The sequence below is a fragment of the Crocodylus siamensis genome, chromosome 1 (genome assembly GCF_052110815.1).
Source record: "Crocodylus siamensis isolate JL-2025a chromosome 1, ASM5211081v1, whole genome shotgun sequence".
Lineage (NCBI taxonomy): Eukaryota > Metazoa > Chordata > Crocodylia > Crocodylidae > Crocodylus > Crocodylus siamensis.
In genome coordinates, this window is record NC_143395.1 from 221,782,622 (window position 1) to 221,801,740 (window position 19,119).

The 19,119-nt window shown below is 38.4% G+C and overlaps 1 protein-coding gene across 2 annotated transcripts in view; it reads right to left on the minus strand.

Annotated features, from left to right (window-relative positions):
- The window catches only part of EPHA3 (EPH receptor A3), a 366,545-nt gene extending 355,975 nt beyond the window's left edge, over positions 1–10,570 (minus strand). For both annotated transcript variants that reach the window (XM_090057555.1, XM_090057547.1), the window contains exon 1: positions 10,394–10,570. In XM_090057555.1, the coding sequence (XP_089913681.1) occupies positions 10,394–10,469 (76 nt within the window). In that variant the 5' untranslated portion in view covers positions 10,470–10,570. The remainder of the gene's footprint in view (positions 1–10,393) is intronic.
- Between the last annotated feature and the right edge of the window lie 8,549 nt (positions 10,571–19,119).

A 19,119-nucleotide genomic window follows, 5' to 3' on the forward strand; every position in this document is an offset into this window, starting at 1 on the left:
CAGCCCAGGGCTCCAAAATGATGGGATGCTGCAGGACTCTAATTTAACTTGAACCAGGAAGGGGTCTGGGACAGAAGTTTCATAAACTGGTTTGACCTGGGTTGATCAGTTAAGTCTGATACCACATTCAACCAGGTTTATCTTAAACCAGTTTCAACCATTTTGAAACTGGTTTATGTGCACTGAACTTCTGTTCTGTTACAGGTTAAAACCAGTTTCTGATCACGTAAACCAGTTTATATGTAACATCACTTCCGGGCCAAGTGGAAGCCTTGAAGAACTGTTTTCACAACCACTAGAAGAGAAGCATGCAAGTATTTAAATTGGCAGGTTATGAGCCACCTCCCATGTACAGACACAGACAGGGACAAGTTTTGGAATTGATGGGACTATTAAATCCACACAAGATAGATGTATGGGAGGAGCAAAATATTATTTTTGTTTGTTTGTGTTTTTCAGATAGGAATTAAAACTATTAAACATTTATTACTAAGCTTAGAGAAGTGTTAATCTACTGGCAAACATTTGACAGTATCAAGGTGTTCAAAAGCTAGTCTGGTAGGTGCAAAATAGGAAAGAATATACTCATTTTATTGTGCATCCAATACATACTGAGTCTCCACAGTTCACAATGCCCTTAAGTCCTATTAAACTCACAGAAGATTGGGCTCTAATTCTAACAGGATAAGAGAGAAATCTCTTAAGCAGTCTTTCAGCAGAAGACAGCAACTAAACTAATAGACACGTTGCCAGTCACGAGCAAGGTGCTTTGGCAGAAATGATTGGGAGATTTCTTCACAGCTTTGCAATTTTGCTTAGTTCCTCACATTTTTTTCCTCCTGGGTGAACTTCACCTAACCCAGATTCAACTTAGTTTTTCACTAATCTAAGGTGTTGTTAAAACTCTGTCACTCACTTTCTAAATTAATGTTTACCCAATGGGTCTAATAAGGTTTCAGATTAATTCCCCTCCTATCTCCTATGGGTTGTTACTTTACCAGCTCTTTTCATTAGGGAAGGAATTAAAAAAGTAAAACAAAGGACGAGCATAATGGAGCTCCAAGCCTCCCATTGGAGGGAAAGAGGTGTAAATATATTTTGGATTCCATTTTATGCTCAGATTCCTTCAGCTGTCCTTTCTCTAGCATCTCTTATGGACCATATGCACATCTTAGTATGTGAATTCAAGGTCCAGGCTCACAGAGAATGATTCTACTGTGTTACCATTATGTTTAATCGGGAGTAACTCAACTGAGTATTTCCCCATAAGCAGTGTTCACCCCTATACTGACTCCCAAAAGGATAGAACATACCAAAGGCCCTGATCTTATGAGGTCTTGATCATGTGCTGTTTTGGGGAACTACAGGTAATCAACAGCTCTTTGATGCTAGAGTTTATTGCAAGATGGACAAAAACTTAAATAAAGTAGAAGAATGTTAAATTCGTTAAGAAGGCAATGGCAGTTTACTGACTTACAACTATTCTAAAATTTAAAAATGGGACTGTACCAGAAAGCTTCCTCCTTCAAAGCAAAGATATTAGACAGATCTCTCTAGGCAGAGAGACCATGCTGAGGCACTATTCTATACAGGTGCATGTCCCAGAGTTTCATTAATCTTTTCTTTCTACGTGTCTTTTTAAGGGTGTATTTTTTTGTATAGATGCACAGAGTATGACATGCTTGGGGTCTTACCCACTTCCTTGTGCACACAAAATACACCCAAGGGCAAATCATTAATTTTTTTGTGTGCAAACTGGGAGAGTAACAAGCTGATAGCATCAGAAAGTGTCATTCTGAGGAAATCAAGATGCTAAAACAAGTTCTATTTTCCAATACAGTGATGTCACCAATATGCTATTTCATTGTTTGCCAGGTTAACAGAATTTATGGAGGTAATTAATGCAGAACATGTGTGCTAAGCTCTCCATATGAAAAATGGAATTGCCCCAGACTTCATTTGCTGCCTTTCCAATTCAGACGTTGCTAACATTTTTTTCACTCTTCCCATATGCATGAACTACAAATATTTATACCCAAGGTAAATACTAAGTTAACTATTACATTCTTACCCATTCACTCATCACAATTTTTCACTGTCCTTAGTCTGCTGGTTCTTCACCTCCTCCCTGACCTGAGGAAGAATGCCCTGCATTTGAAATCTTGTCGAACTCTATCCCAACCATGCAGTTGGTGCAATAAAAGACATTACCTCAAACCCTCGCCTCTCGCATCACCTCATTGCAAGACTCTTGCCAATCATGCCTTATGCTCCCCTTGTGTTCGCATTGGGCACCCCTGCCCAATAGAAATATTCCTTGTGCACAAGCCCCAGAGACTATTTTCTGCCCTCCTTCTCTTCAGTCAGCATGTGTATGTGTAGGTGTTGCCGCTACTGGATACTCTAACAGATCCCGTGTCCACTCCCCACTCCCCCAAACTCCATCACAGTGTGTTCTGTCTCTAGCTGAGCCTAACCACCACTTCATTAGGGAAACACTAAGTCAGTGAAAAGGAAAGACTTGCAAAAGACAGTTGTAGGATTGGACTCTCAGACCTCAACACCTTATTTACTCAAAAAAACTTCATAGCTATAGGTTCTCCAGTAATGCTGTTCCATGAGTATCAACATCACGAAGCTGACTGTGGAGACAAGGTTTGTATTCTTTCACCTCCTGTCATTTAAAGGTTAAATAGGGTGTTAAAAATGTCTAAGCCCTGCCTACATGGCAGCATCCATGGAACAGCTTCCACTGGAAAATAACAAACATGAAGCCTGCTAATACACACAAAGCCTGAATGCTTTTGGGGGCAGGGAGATTCTTTCTTTGTGCCTTGTTCAGTGCACAGCACATTGTCAGCATTGAATTAAGAATTATAATAGTGCTACTAATGGGAGTATGCTTTGGGCGGTTGTTTATTTGCTGAGATTCAGCTCAGGCCTTCCTCTCTACTTGACCAATCCCATCCCAACACTCTTCCCTCTTTAAAAAAGCCCCCCAAATGGAAAAAAACCCCTCAATTCCATGGTGTTTCTTACTGGACACATTTTGTGGGAAGCCTGCTGTACAGTGAGGTAGTTTTTGCACTTTTAAAATTTGAGAATCCAGACAGTTACTCTCTCCACGAGAAATTTGCTTTTGTCATGGAGAGAGTAACTTTCTCCTTAGACAAAAAATTCAAACCAAACACTTAAGTTTGTATCACCTTTTATATGTGTATACACACACTATATATATATATATATATATATATATATATATATGCAGAGTTCAGATTTCTAACAGTCTTTCTATTAATATCTTAAAATACAGATCCAAGTAACTTTACTTTTTCCATTGAGGTATAGATATAAAAACCGTGTGGGAAGCAAGCTGAATAAAAAGGAAATTTAAAAAAAAAAAAAAAATCACTGTTCCTGTAACATATTACGCTAAACTGCCCTGACTGAACCTTATTCAGTAACATTCATCCTATTGTTTGCTTAATTGCTAGTAAGTTTCTGCTACTGTTCATTTCGTCTCCTATTATCCTTTCATCAATATTTTTCCAGCAAATTAATGGGATTTTCTGTCCATATTTTGCCTGAAACAGCAGGATACAGTAGTTTACAAAAAAAAAAGGAGTGTGGCAGTAACGTTTCTACTTACAGTGTGTCTAGTTTAATAACATCTCTTCAAGTTTAAGACTTTATTTGGTGTGGTGGCATTCATTCCATCCAACCGTCTCCCAGGCTGGAGTGTAATTATTTTGTCACTGTCCCAACGTTTTCTTTCAGATAGGATTATCTTTATTTCTATATCTTTATTTCTTTAGTCAGTCACTCATTACTGAGCTTCACAAGCAGTCCATAATCTGAGGGTCCCAATTCCTATTTCACATTGGCTTCACACTGTTTTAAAAAAATTAAGAAAAAACTTTGGGCATGATTTTGAAATGCACCAGTATCTCAGACAACTGATCCTAAAGTAACAGAAGTTCTTTTAAAAATTACTCCCAAGAAATGATAATGAAGTTGGTCCTGAATTAAACCAGATAAAATCTCTCTTGAACTTCTTTATGATGAAGAAGGGTTTTTTTTTTAATTGTTTAGAAAACAATTGCAATTTAAAACTATGGTTTTTATTTTTAATTTCCTTCCAATTTGTAGTAACAAAAATGGCAGTTGCATTACAGATCATAGTAATGAAATCTCATTGGTTCTATATGCACAATTTTTTGGTTTGGGGTTTTGTATTGGTTTTTTTTTAAAATATGGACTCTCTCAAATGGAATGCTAAAGATGTTATAATGATAAAAAGTTGAAGCACACTCCCGGTATAATTTTTTTCCCTCCTCCTTTTAAAACCCTTTCACTCGGAAATGCTTCTCAGCAACTGAGCTCTTTTTCATAAAAGGTGGAGCAGTGGTAAAAGTAAAACAGATAATGACTTTTTCAACAGAGAATCCCCACCAGTTGCAACCAGTTTCTAAAATCTTGAATAGTGAGGGACTCGTAAGCCCTGTGATACTGCACGTACCTCTGACCTTCTCCTAACGGGCAACTCCTCCTTGCCCGGTTAATTCAGCAGCATCAATGTCAGTGTGACTTTTTGAAAAATGTCACAATTCGGTTTCATAGAGCATCACATGGAACGTTAGCAATTTTTTAAAGGACATCATTATACCTCCAGATAAATGAAACTGGAACCTTGGATACCATTATACCTAGATGAATAACGGATACCTAACAGAACTACATCAGCCTCTGTTTAAAAGTCTGCAGACTGTACTCTCGGATTTGGTAACAGCTCTGTAGTGACCCTCACTGGTGATAAAATCCAGATCTCTGAAAACAAAAAACCTTCTCTGAACACCTGCATATGTATTTCTAAGCCTTTCATCATATGGGGATTACAAGAACAAGAGTGGTTACATACTTTCCCGGAAGAAAAGTTGTATATTTTGAAACAAAAATCGAAAGTAAGCATGCCGACAACACTGCTAAAAGTCACTCATCCCAAGGACAACATTTATTTTAAACAAATATCAAGATTTTTGCTGAAAGGAAATGCAAACAAGATCCATTCAGTTATAATGAGAATTTATATAACTGAATTATTTGCAATGAGCATACTGTAACGATCACTGAAACAACTTATAAGCTTTTTTTCAGTCAGCTGATGACCGTAAAGATTGTAACTTCTTAGGAGGGAAATTAACACAGGGAAAAAATTAAACAGCATTCCCTGCTGCCTTGCTTATTATTTTTTATTTGTTTGGGAACACATGAACATATAAAGTGCATAAAGGTAAATAAATAAATTGTAACAAGAACCTTAGTTTTAGATATGTTTGTAAATTAAATTTGTTATTGAGCATCGACTGATTTTTTTCTTTCCTTTTGCCACAATGCAATAAACACAGAATTAATTAATCAGGAAAGATTTAAAGTGACCAATATGAAAGAAAACAAATAATTCAGAGAATTAAAACCTCCTATTAAAAACAGTCTTACAAAACAAAGGATCTGCTCTTTCTCTTCCTGTAGCACTGCATGTTAAAAACATCACGGTGTGAATTTTAAAGCATGCTCATTACTTGTCTCAGCATATAGATAGGGATTAAAGCACAGCAGCTTTGAATAAGCTACAGCTGTATGAAAAATAGCCCTTTAAATCTCACCAGTTTTATTCTTCCTAAATTCAAGTCCAAAAGGACAATATGGTTATTGTTAATATTTCTCAAGGTATTTTTATGGTTTTCACAATTAAACTCTTAAAAAGTAGTTGCTTAACTTTAAATGCATCAGGACTTATGTCATGATGCATCAAGCCCTGCATGACCTAATAGCAGCTGACATACAGTAAGAAAAGGTTTGTTAAAAAGTATTTCTAAGACAACACTCCCTTTCAGTTTCTACAGAAAAAATTCCCATCTTTTCAGTATTTCTTAACATCACTAAAACATCTACGGACAAGTTAGTCATACATTCCACTGCAAAACTGACACTGGTATTACAAAAAATGCAACAGCTGACATCACTACAAAGCATATTAATATTAATAAAGTCCTTGGGTTAAAAACTTACGTAAATAAAGCTATGCAGTTTTGATTGCAGAAAGATGTGCAGTCCCGAGATGGTAAAACATGAGTAACACACGAAACCACACAATGGAAAACAATATAGCCCAAAAAGAGGAACTGATTAGAAGCTATTTGTTTACCAAAGCTGAGACTATTTAAAACCAAGTACTGTAAACACGTTTACAATATTGGTCTCTTTCTAAAGTCATGTTCATAAGAAATTAATTTTATGCTAGATTGAGAGGTTACAAGAAGTTTCCTGTCTGCACAGTCAAAATATTATTGAAGCAATTCAGGTTGTCAGTAAAAGCTTAAACAAATTTGCTGATAATCCTGTTAATGACCTAGGTCAAGTGTTAACTGTTGTGGGTTATAAAACAGTGAAATTAAGGTTGCTGGTACCCTCGGGCAAATAGCATAGTTATAGAAAATGATCAAGAAGAACTATTACATTACAGAATTATATAACATTCAATTTCTTGATAATAGATGAACTGTTTAGAAAGGAACTACATTCCTCTAAAGAAAAGAAAAGAAAAGAAAAGAAAGAAAATGTAATCCTTGCAAAGTAAAAAAGTGTTAGATACAACTGGAATAACAGCGCACGTGGTTTCCATGCACCTTAAGGGTAACGGCATATTGTCATACTGCGGTTTCTGTTTGCAAGTTGAAAACTGATGCCTAACCTAAAACAGGGAATAAGCCACACACTGTAGTCAGAAATCCATTCTTCCTAACGTTTTCTGATTTCACGCAAAATGGGATGCACTTCAGTACTAGACAGAGCCAAACCCCACTTTTAAACTTCTTAACTACTAAGACTGTTGAGAAATACAAAGTGGAAGCATGTTTTTATTTGAAGCTAAGCTTACTCCGTGGTGGATAACGTAAGGAATAAGCTTTGTAGGAAATTAGCCATTTCCACAAGAGAATGGTTTCTCTAAATTAAAAATATTGATGATGTAAATCATCCCATGTTCTACCTCTCCTTAACCAAAAAAAGTCCACCTGGATTTAATAATGGAAAGTGAAGTAAGCCTACATGACCATTACTTCTATTTTTTTTCTGTTTCAGCATTAGAATTAGGTGAAATGGCTCTGTATTTTACATCATAGTTTACTATTAAAACGCCTTCATAAAAATCTATTTAATTCTTCCAGAGGCACAGAAAAATCTGCTGTAAGTTTCTGGTGACAGATCACAGAACTTCAATGCCTACTATGTATTTGCTCCCATGCCACCATAAGTTACGCAGTACTGAACAGCAAGTGAAAAGTTCTTTCTTAAAAGTGTTGGTGATGAGAAATTAAATAGTTACTAAAGTTAATTGAATGCCAAAGTTAACTGAATATATGGATATCTGTGCAAATAAACTATACATTTATATATTTTAATCAAATCACCTCATCAATCTGGCTATACAGACACACCACTTGATAATATTTTCAGGTAAAAGCAGTGATTTTTCATTCTCACAGCTGGTTGGGGGTATATAAATATTCATTTTCCCTTCACTTTTTTGTGTGGAAATTTAGGGCAAAGGCGGGGAGGGAGAAGAATAAAGGAAGATGGCTGGGAGAAAAAAAAAAATCACTCAAAGCAAAATAGAAAACATTTATGAACTCAGATTTTAAGCTGCACATGGATACTTGATTGTCAAATGTACTTTGTGGGCTTGTGTCTGAGGTTCACAATTTATAAAAACGCAAACCTTTAAACTTACCATTTTATTCTAAATATGCAGTAACCAATCTGAAAAGCTAACCTGAGCCTTCCTAAATGACCAGAAAAATTCAATCATTTTAAAGTTAGTATGATTTCTTTTTTGCAGGCATACTTACTTTTCATCCTTAGGAAAGAACACTGAATATTTTCATCTGGAAGATGAAACATGTAAGAGCTGCTCTTTTGTTAGTGCTTTCATTAAACGTTTAGAAAATGTTTACATACATTTTATTTTGCATAAGATTTTAAAATAAACAAATCTAAACCTGAAAGTCATAATGAATACTGTCTTGATGAAAGTCTTTTTGGGGTGGCAATCCCCAATATATATTTTGTATTAAACAGAATTCCGCCCCCCCCCACACACCTCACTTTTCCTAATTCAATATTATTAAAAGTCAAAGCCAGCAATTTTCAAAAATAATAATAAAAAAATCCAGTGGTGTTCTTGCAAACTTGGAAAAAATATCTTTTGCCCTTCATTAAGGTCCTAGTTTATACTATGTGTCTATCTGCCAAGGAAGCAAAGCTGCTCTGCTGACTGTGTAACAGAACTACGTACCTTATTACGCAGCTTTTGTAATAAAATACACACACAAGTAACTTTCACTAACATGCTTGTTTGTATTAGCCAAAATTATTTGTGAAGGGTGACAATATTTATATAATAATGCATGGCTGAAGGAAGTTTGAGCTAAGCCTACCACTTTGAAAGCATGTTCTATTAAATAACCTCTGAAACCTTGACTATACAAAAATATTTACACAGAGAAAGCACACGTACAAACAGATGATCTATCATGTTTATGATAACATAATACAATGAATGCTTCCCAAGCAGCAAAAACAGAGGATTTAAAATTTGCTTGGATTCATTAAGCCTCATTCATTCCATAATAGTCTAATATAAAATAAATAATTTTATTCAGTTACTGCCTAACCCCGAATGTAGCTAGAATACCACTCAGGTCAGCAGATTTACTTCTGCACCAGACATTATTATTTCAATAGTTTGTATATGTTAGTCTCTGTACAAATGCTGTGTATCAAGCAGGTGCAAGTTTTTTTGTTTGTTTGTTTGTTGGGGGGGGGCATTAAACCTTTGCTTCCTGCTAGAACTTATTCACAATCTTTTGGCCTCTGTTTTTTACAGATAAAAGACAATTGCTTTGGACACACTGGTGCCAGAGGCTGTGTCCAATATACAAGTGAACAGAAGCACCACTTATTGTTATCCATTTATCTTTTAAACATTACTTTTCTAGAGAGTGTCGGATGGGTGTAATTATTTTTCTGAAATTTGTGCATTTTAAGCGCAGGAATGTCACCAAATCATCCTAGGAAGGGCAAAACAGAACATAGTATTAAGGTCTTGCATGGGTGAATTAAAAGAGAATTAGATGCATGATTCACTGAAGGAGTTAAAGACTGAAATTAAATTGTTATAGCAACAACTGTAGATTATATAAACACAGGAGCACAAGTGGCTGCTCTTTTATTTCATTAAAAATTTTGGAATAGAACAAGACTAATTAAATCACTACCATCATGCATATAAACAAGGTTTGAGGTTCAGTTACCAGTAATGGAATCAGAAGATAGGAGCCATATGTCATTTCTTTTATGTGTATTTATGTTAATTAGTAAACTTATGTGATTCTTCAGTATAATTAGCAGTCACTTGAAAACTATTTCAGACTAACGACTAAAAAAACCCCCCAAAACACAAGGCAATTATACCCGTTATAGTCCATACATCAGTCCTGAAACACCAAGATCAATTCTGTAATTGTGTAACTGGGGAGGCACATAAAATATAAACTCAGTGGCAGAAAAGCATGCAATCTTCACCCCCTTTCTTTACTCTTTTCTTTTTTCTCCATCTTTTCTTCCTTTCCCGTCCTCCTTCAGCTCTCTAACACAGCATAACATGTACTTTTCCTACATGCAAGTATCCAGACAAGAACACCGTGCATTACTATGATGGTTCTCGTTAGCAGTGCCATTAACAGTGCACAGACGGCTCATTATAACCTGTGCCACAAAACAGCCCATCACCTTGATATGCACAGGCACAACTTTCACCTGGGCGGAAAAATCCAGCTGCTAGATAAGCACAGGGCATTAAGCTTTCTTCCACCTCACAACCTCCCTTCCCTTGCATGCCCAAATGTCATGGGTCACAGTCACTCCGACATGTCATCACTCGAGAGATGTGCTCACAGACGAAAAATTAAAAGGGGAGGAGGGGGAAACATTTTGCTTTTTTAACTTTCTTGTAAGAGGACTGTGGCAGTGACTAGGGGGAGAGGGGAAGGAGAAGCTCCTTTGCATTAATTAAATTAAATACTAATGGTTTTGCATTCTGATTGCAGATTACAATTGCTCCGCATCTGTTTGCAAAGGGCTTATCACTCCTTTTCTTTTCTCCCCCTCCCCCGAAAAAAAGAAGAAATCCCTAGTTTCCAGGATGAGCACACAGTTATAATCCAGGACCACCTTAAAAACCCCGATGTGGACCAGGCTTCAAACAGGATCCGAGATGAAGAGGAGGGAAAGTGCAGGCACTGCTGGGGGCTGCTAATTGCCGTGCCTCCCTTACCTTCGTTGGTAGGATGGAGAATCAGTTCCCCCAGGGCAGAGCAGAGGAGGAGGAGGATGGAGATGTGACAATCCATGTTGCTGGTGCAGCGGGCAGTGAGAGGAGCATATCTTCCTGAAGCATGCCACTGATGTGAGAGCTCTGATTGCAGGAGAAGTTACCATGCTCCGCTCGCAGGCTGATGTCAAGTTTGACACTGGAGATAAGGAGGAGTCTGCTCCGCTGCCTTTCTGCGGGCAGCTTGAGGGGAGCTCGCCGGGTCCTAGTGCCGTCCCCACCCGCTACAACAGGCGACACGGAGGCTCAGGAGTGACGCGGGGTGGGAAAAGAGCACACAAACATCGGAAGTGATCAGCAGGGATCCTGGTATACTCTGATTAATAAAACCCTCCCAACTTTCCATTAAAAAAAGGAACCCCAAATCCACATTTTGCTGTGGTTAAAATGAAATACCACTATATAGATAGATAAATATAGATATAGGTATCTATCTACCTATCTATAGATGTCTATACATAGATAGATAGATATTGAAAATGAAACACCACTATATACATAGATGGAACAATCTATCTATCAATCAATTGATAGAGGTATCTGTCTAGATAGAAATGTCATCTATCAAAAGATAGAGGTATGATATAGAGATATAGATATTTATATCTATATCTAGAGAGAGAGAGAGACAGTGGTGTTTCATCTGAATCACGGAAACACATGTAACCCCCAAATCCACATTTCTCTGTGATTAAAATGAAACACCACTGATAGATAGATAGACAGATAGATAGATATAGCTATATATCCATAGCTATCTATTGTATATAATGGACATAGGTATAGCTATATTATATAGGTATATAATATAGATATATAGATATGTCAATATATATATTAGTGGAATTTCATTTTAATCACAGAAAAATGTGGATTTGGAGTTCCTTTTTTTCAACTGAAAATTGGGGATATTTTTTTTTTTAATCAGAGGAAGCCAGGATCCCTGGTGATCAGAGTGGAGGGTGGGTGGAAAAAGACGTGCAAGTCTAGGAGCTGTGGGGAACAATCGCTGCACGAGCTTCTGTGCAAGGGGCTTGGGTGCAATGCTGGTTCCACCCTCCTTTTTTGAAGAGGATGGGAAATCAGTTTGCAGGTGGGACACGTGAGGAAAAGAGGAAGTAGTCTGCAGAAACAAAACTGCCTTGGGAGCCATGTTGTCACAGAACAGGAGAAAAGGCAAGCTTCATCTGTAAAAGGATGGGATCAATTGTCTCTGATACAGCATAGGGGAGCAATCGTACTCCTCCAAGGGTAACCTTCAAGTATTCATTCCTTGGAGATCTCAGAACAATAGCAGAGACTCCCAAAGGCTGAAGAAGGGTGCATGTGCAATAGCTTGCAAAGAACTTTTTTCCAACTACTCAGTTGGTCTCATAACAGATACCACATCTACCCAAAGGACCTAACCTTCAAGTATAATCTTTAAAAAAGGTAACTAAAGTGCACCTGACCCTAACCCAGAATTTGACTTGGAAAACTCAACACATCTGAGGAGGGAAAACCTCTGTCTAAGCTTTTAAAAATCCCAAGTGACAAGATACCCTCATTTTCTTCCTGGATCTCAGTTCCCAGGATCTTCTTCAAACTCCCCAAACAGTCTCATATCAGACCAGTTACAAACATTTGGGCTAATCATAAAGTTACACATTCAGAGCTCCCTATTCCTTAGTAGCTTCTCCATAACATGCAGCCCAGTTCCCCCTGCCCTCCCCTCCTGCCCACAGAGAGCGCTTTCTGTCATGGTGCCATGGATAAAATAAGCACAAATCAAACAAGCAGTACCTGCCAATAAATCACAGGAAGAAGCTCCCTTCACATTAGCAGTTCCTAGGGTCCTTGCTCTTACAGCACATGATTCACATAACTTAAGGCTCTTGGTTCAACATTTCAGCCCCTTACAATCTGATAACATTCAATTACTGTTCTTTCCTAGGCTAAACACAATTGCAAACATGGCCATGCTATCAGACCTCAGTGCTTCCAGGGAAAAGTTATTATAAAAGTGGTCAATCTCATTTTTTAATCCCTTCTGCCTCAGAGAATAATTGGAGTCCACTCTCCTTCAGGAATTTTTTGATTTGGGGGTTAAAAACATTCAGACCTAGTTAACTACTCCTCTTTGAGATATCTCTAGCAAAGCACTGTAGCTAAGCCCCTCAAGAGGCTCTGCTCTTTCCAGTGGCACAATCATCTCTGATCTTATTATCAGAAGTTTCACCACAGAATGCATATTTTAAATTAGATTTGCTGTATAACTGTTTGTTTGTTTGTTTTAAAATATTCTCTGCTACATTTGCCTCATCCCAAGCCCCCCAGTGTGGGCTTCACTGGGGCTACAGAAGCAAAGTGAAAGGCAGCTTCTCCTGGAGCTAGTTCCTGCTATTCCATGCCTCATCCAGAGGGGATCACTGCAGAGCAGCTGTTGCTGAAACGTGTTCATTTTTTTGATCCCTTGCTCAGTGGAATGCTCCTACATACACAGTCCCTTCCCAGCACATAGTACTCTAGTTCTGCATGGTAAAAACAGGGATCGGCTACACTGAATCTGCAATTTGATTTTGGTTTTTGCAGGTCACCATTTTGATTTTGCTCCTGGGCCTTCCTGTCACCAAACTAAACAGCCATCTTGGAGCTAAAGAACCACTGGGCCAGCTACATTTTTATTATTTGCACTGCCCTGCGCAAAATTATGCATGCAGGTGTTACTTATATATATAGTAAGAAACAGCTCCTGCTTGGATCAGCTGCCAGTCTTAGAGAATAATACAAAGGATGGGAGGAAACTGGTATTATCCCCATTTTATGGATGTGCTACTAAAGCACAAAAGGATTAAATTCCTTGCTGAAATCACATACACACAACCTTTGGCACTTGGGTCTTCCCAACTACAACCCAGTGCCTGGCATGCTTACATCAGCTTGTTCAGAGGGTGGTGGCAGCATCAGAGGCTCTCCACTCCCCCCCACCCGTCTCCCTCCAGCAGCACAGGAAAAGTAGAAACATCAAACCCCACCACCAGTCAAGCAGAGTATCTAAGTCCAACCAAAAGATAGCCATGTCCAGAGAGACAGAAGTCTAATTTCAGCATCTGTCTCAAATAAATGGACTTTAGCACACTATCACTGTCTTTTCACTATACTGTCTCCAGCAACAAAGCCTCTAGGATGAAAAGGCTAAAATCATCTCCCCGCAAATATGTGTGGCAAGGTTTCTGTGCTACTGCATTCTCTCCAGCTCTCTCCCTTCCTGACATATATTGAATCTGTACTTTTTATTGTCTCTCTGACCAAGTTTTCAGGGGAAAAAAAGGAAGGTCAGGGGCTCTTTAGCTCACGCCTACAATTCCAATAGGCAGGAACAGAGGGAGAAATTCAGCTGGATGGATTTAAAAGGGGGAATAAAACCCACTCGATACTCAAATGAAGTACTGAGGTTGGAGCGATGAAGGATTTGTGAGAAAGGAAAAGGGAAAGAAAAGCGTGGGAGGGGGAAAAGCAATTTAAACACATGAACACATGTGAAATACATGAACTGTTCTTTCACTTTTTTCTTCTCTCTTTCATCATGTAGTATTCTTGTATTGTTCATTTTCTGATCTATTTTTGCCCTTTTATTATTTTCACATTTCTCCCTGTCCTCCCTCATGCCATTATCCCTTCTCATTCTCTACCTCCTCAGCTCCTATGCTTCCTTGCCTCTCTTTACAGTAAACACTCTCTGAATATCTCCCAAACACTGCTATAATCTACCCAGTGTCTTGAGATCTTATCCAGCCCTGTGGCTCAGCTTCCCTGGAGAAGTTCAAGCTTTTCTTTAAAAGTTTTTTTGTTTTAAATCAGAATGCTTTTAATTAAATAAGTGGCATTTTAGCCCTAAAAAATCCTGTAAAAGCAATCATGTTGATGAAAGTATGGTTTGGGCCAGGTACAGACATTATACTTTTGCTGGTATAAGCAGTAGCGATGTGTAGGAGGTGCAAGGGGGTGCACATGCACCCCCTGAGAGCATTGGTGCACCCCCTGACCAGCTGTGCTCCCCGCTTAGGCAATGACTAGGCGGCGGGCAGGAGGGAGTGCCAGTGGCCCTGCAAGCACTGGCCAGGGAATGTGAGCACCAGATGTAGGCTGCAGCCGCTTCCAGAAGCACTCTTGCTGCTTCTAGGAGCAGTGCAGCCGCTCACCTGTCAGTAAGTTTTGCCATGGGGGGGCTTCCCCCACCCCTGGTTGGCGAGATTGGCCGTGGGGAGACCCCTCCCCCCCTGGGTCGCTGACTGGTTGCAAGGGGGGCAGGTGCCCCCCCGACTAAGGTGGCACCAGTCGCCCATGTGTATAAGTAATCAGAAACTGGTCTATACCTGTAACGGAACAGACGTTCAGCACACACAGACTGGTTTAAAAGTGGTATAACCTGGTCTAAGATTTGCCTGCTGCTTCAAATGGCAAATGTATGTTCTGTTTGCTCCTGTTCTAACCTACACCGCTTACAGAAAACCACGTCATTTAGATTGATTCCACGTCAGGCTTTTTGAATGTCTGTATCTAGCCTTGGTGATGGCTTGAAAGCAGGCCTGTCCATCTCTTCCTTTTCCCACTCCTTTCCTAGTCAGTGTATAACTGTGCTTATAAGCTTATCTCTGTATATTGAAGGAAGGTTGATTTGGCCCTGGGTTGGAACTCGGGAGATCTGGGTTTGATTTCTAGCTCTGCTACAGATTTCTTCAGAGACTTTAAGCAAATAACATTCTTGGGACAAAAATGAGACAGAGAGAAAAAAGAAGGCCAAAACCTATACTCTAAAAATAATTTTGTTTTGATGTAGCAAAAAACATGAAAAGCTCCTGATGAAGCAAAGAAGCCTTTTGTTTTGGTTAAGGTGTCTTTTTTCTTTTGTGGAAAGAAAACGGCCTTCTTACTTAGCTCTGCTATGAAGGCTGCCCCATGTCTCTAATACCCCTAGGAGTTTCCTCCATTCTTCTCTGGTAGGTGGAAGGGTCTTCAGCGATCCATCTTTTCCTCATGGAGGACTTTCTTGAAGGAAGAAGTGGCAGCTAGGTAGTTATCTATATTCATTTTCCAATACCTGCTGCAAGCTCTCAAAGAAGAAGGAATTTTTCAGCTTTTCCCTCTTCCCTGCACTACTTTCTGAGGGAGGAGCTTTGAGAGGGAGCAGCAGCATTCAAGAGGAAAGGGGCTGAGCAGCAGCTCTAGAGATCACAAACAGCAAACACCCTTCAGTATATTCTCTAAAAGTAGCAGGATGCAATAAAGACACAGGGAGTACGAGCCTAGAAGCAGCCCTTTGCTATCTACCGCTGTGTCCAATCCGCCGTCTGTTGGATAAATATGCATATAGAGGCAGTGTGGGACAGGGTGGGAAAAAGACAGTGATAATATCCCAGTGAGCAGCCTAGGATTCATGTTGTCTCCCTAGCAGCCTTACCGAGATAAAACACAAAAGGCACTACAGACCCAAACTGCTTGGTTCCTATGCTAATTTAAAATATCAGCCCTGTTAACGAGTTCACTGCTCAAAGCATGCAAACACAGAAGACAGATGATATTAAAAGAATCTAAAGTCTTATTTCCTAAGGGGGTGGGAGGTGGGATTGTTTGAAAAAACTCACTGACATGCAGGATGTATTAAGAGGTAAACAGCCTTAAATATGATTTTTTAAAAATCCTCGCATTTGGAGTTACTTGTGGTTGCTGGCTTCTGAGCCTTTCAGATACATTCAGGTCACAGCTATAAATTTAATTTAAAAAAAATAACCCACATTTTAAATTCTCATGCAATATTTGGATTCAGCAAATTTATTCCGGGGGTGGGAATAAATATCACAAGTCTTGCAATAAAATCCTGAACTGACACCAACATGCTTTTATTAATGTCTGGTAGACTTGCAAGGGGATGGAATTGGTTTCATTTTTCTGAATGCTCCTAATTTTGGGAAAGGAGATTTTAAGCAAATATCAGAGGTTATTCTTGGAAAACAAAATTTGTAAATGTATTCACAATGCGCAGGGACAAAAAAAATACTCAGTGACATCCCACACAGAGCAATTTTTGGATTTCATGTACTAAACAAGGGAAAACTCTCAAAGTAGGAATGGACAGAAATATTTTGATAATATTTCCTTTGCATTTTCCAGCAAAGAAAGTAATTAAAAAAAATCATGAACTGTTGGCAGAGAATTCACATATTGAAGCAAATGTTACTTCATCACAAATTAGTCACTGCAGTCCTAACTGTGACACCCCAGAATGTGCAGTGTTAGTTTTAAACAAATTGCATGTTTACTCTATTAAGAGGAATTTAGTGTTGCCTGAAAGGGCACCACTGAAGAAAGAAAACAGCCTTTAGTGGCATTTCTGTATAACCACAGAGTGCACATGGCAATATCTTTGCTGTAGCTTCCATAAAACTCATTCTAGAGAAACATATAATCATGATTTATGATTTTCTGCCAATCTTAAACTAATTTTTTTTAATACATGAGAGATCAAAATCCTTACTAAACACAAATTTATCTTATATATTTTTCTTTGCTAAACAAGGAAATGACACAGTCTGAGTGATGGCAATGATCGCAGTGCCTGGACAGAGTGCTCTGGAGCTCATGCTTGCATACAAAATGTCAGAACAACTTTCGATCTGATGAAGAATATTACAGGATTATTAAAATAACTTCAAAAATAATCAATCATGTTATCTTGCGGGACTCTAAGTCAGAGTCTGCTTCCAAAAAGGCTTTTTAATGTCTATAGAGCTTGAATTGAACTTTTAATTAAATTGAAGCCACAAAAAGTTGCTTCTAATCTCGGGCTTTAAATCTAAGTAACTATTAAAAAAAAAACAAAAAAAGCGGAGAGTTTATTTTAAAGCCAACATGCATAGATAGTTGTGGCCTCTGTGTTTATGGTGGCATCTGCATGATGTCCTGCCAATATTCCTCCTTCTTGACCTGAAGGGATCATCTTTAAGCACAAGAGAGTGCATGTACACATATTTTAATTCAAAACATTGACCTCTGTTGCTAATTCATACCAGTCATGGAGGATGTTGTTGTGATGTGGATGACCAGGTCCTCCCAGAGACCTGGACTGACACCAGTAACTCATTAAACATGAAATCCAAAACAGCAAGATTCTCAAGAGTTCAACTCCCATTTAAGGATCCACATAACTAACAGAAAAGTGTTGGCACATATAGTGTTTAGCTCTTAACATTCTGAAACTAAGAATTACAATGGGAACAAATGGGTGCTGAGCTCCTGCCCTGGTCCACTCATAGACATAGTGACCTTTCATAGAAAAATCCTATGGCTAGTTACTCAGCTCAATGCCACCCAGCCATCAAATAAGATACTGTTAAATACGACAGGAGAGGTTGTGCTCCATAAACAAAACTCTGTAGCTTCCCAAGTTATACAGGACTCATAAACAAAGTGCAAAAGAAGACTAAAGAAAAAGGGAAGTGAAGTACTACATGAAGTTGATGAATGAAGTCAGGGTGTAAGTTATCTGAAAGAACATGCTTATTTAAAACTAAGCTTCAACTGTGTCACAATACTAATGTAATAATTACTTGAAAATTCACAGAAAAATTGATTAACTAGGCAGGATGTAAAATTCAGTTTTGAACAGCAAATATGAGGTGGCTAGGTATAATAAGAAAAACGTGATTTAATATGGGGATGGAATATAGTAGGAAGGTGTCGGAAATGCAATTGCAGTTTAGCTGCATATTTTCCCCATGAAACATAAATCACTTGCTAACTATGCAATAAAAGAGGAAAGTGTGTAACCAACCTCATGCATGGAATGTATCTGTTTCTAAACAACATGATATACTAGCCATTACAGGTTAAGCTTAACTAGCAGTACTGCCATTGTTCACAGAATAACAACATTTAAGAACATAGGACTTAGAGGGACCTTTTGGGCCATTCAGTTTGGTCCTCTGAGACTGCAGGCAATTGTTAACTGAAGGAAACCCCCAGACCACCACTTCAAATCATTAGTCACTACTACAAGGAGAAGCAAGAGGGAAAGAGAAGACAGATTGGCTTATATGAATGCCTGTAAAATATTTAGTAGAAGTGGTTTGCAGGGGAAATATCATTGTAATACATGCATGCATGACACATTTCAGCTAGGACTGAATATGCACAGGAGAATTATATGAATCTTATAAAATAAGACTGTGTTACAGAGGTACTTAAAGACTAGGAGACCTCTAGAATGGTGTGAATAAAGGAATAATGACAAGGGTTTGGGTATTTTTAGCTATAAAAGCAACTATCTACAATAGATTTCTTTTATAAAGAAAATGTCATCTCTTGCCAAAATGGCCATCAAAAAGTAAAATAATATTAATCATGCACAGCAAACTCATTGCCAATGCCTCCTTGCAAAGGATGCAATTAAGTAACAGAATAAAATGTAGGAGATACGGCTGCATAAAGTGCATATATATTATGACATTATTCATACGATTAGTTTCTGTTTTGGGGAAAGTGGAGTGGAAGTGCGTCAACTGAATTTAAATATTCCTCTGCAAGTTTGACATCAGACTTGCAGACTAATAGACAGGGCATCTAGCTGGATTAGTTTACTGTGTAACTAACAAGTACAAAAAATGCACACAAAAAGAATTATATTATAAAGT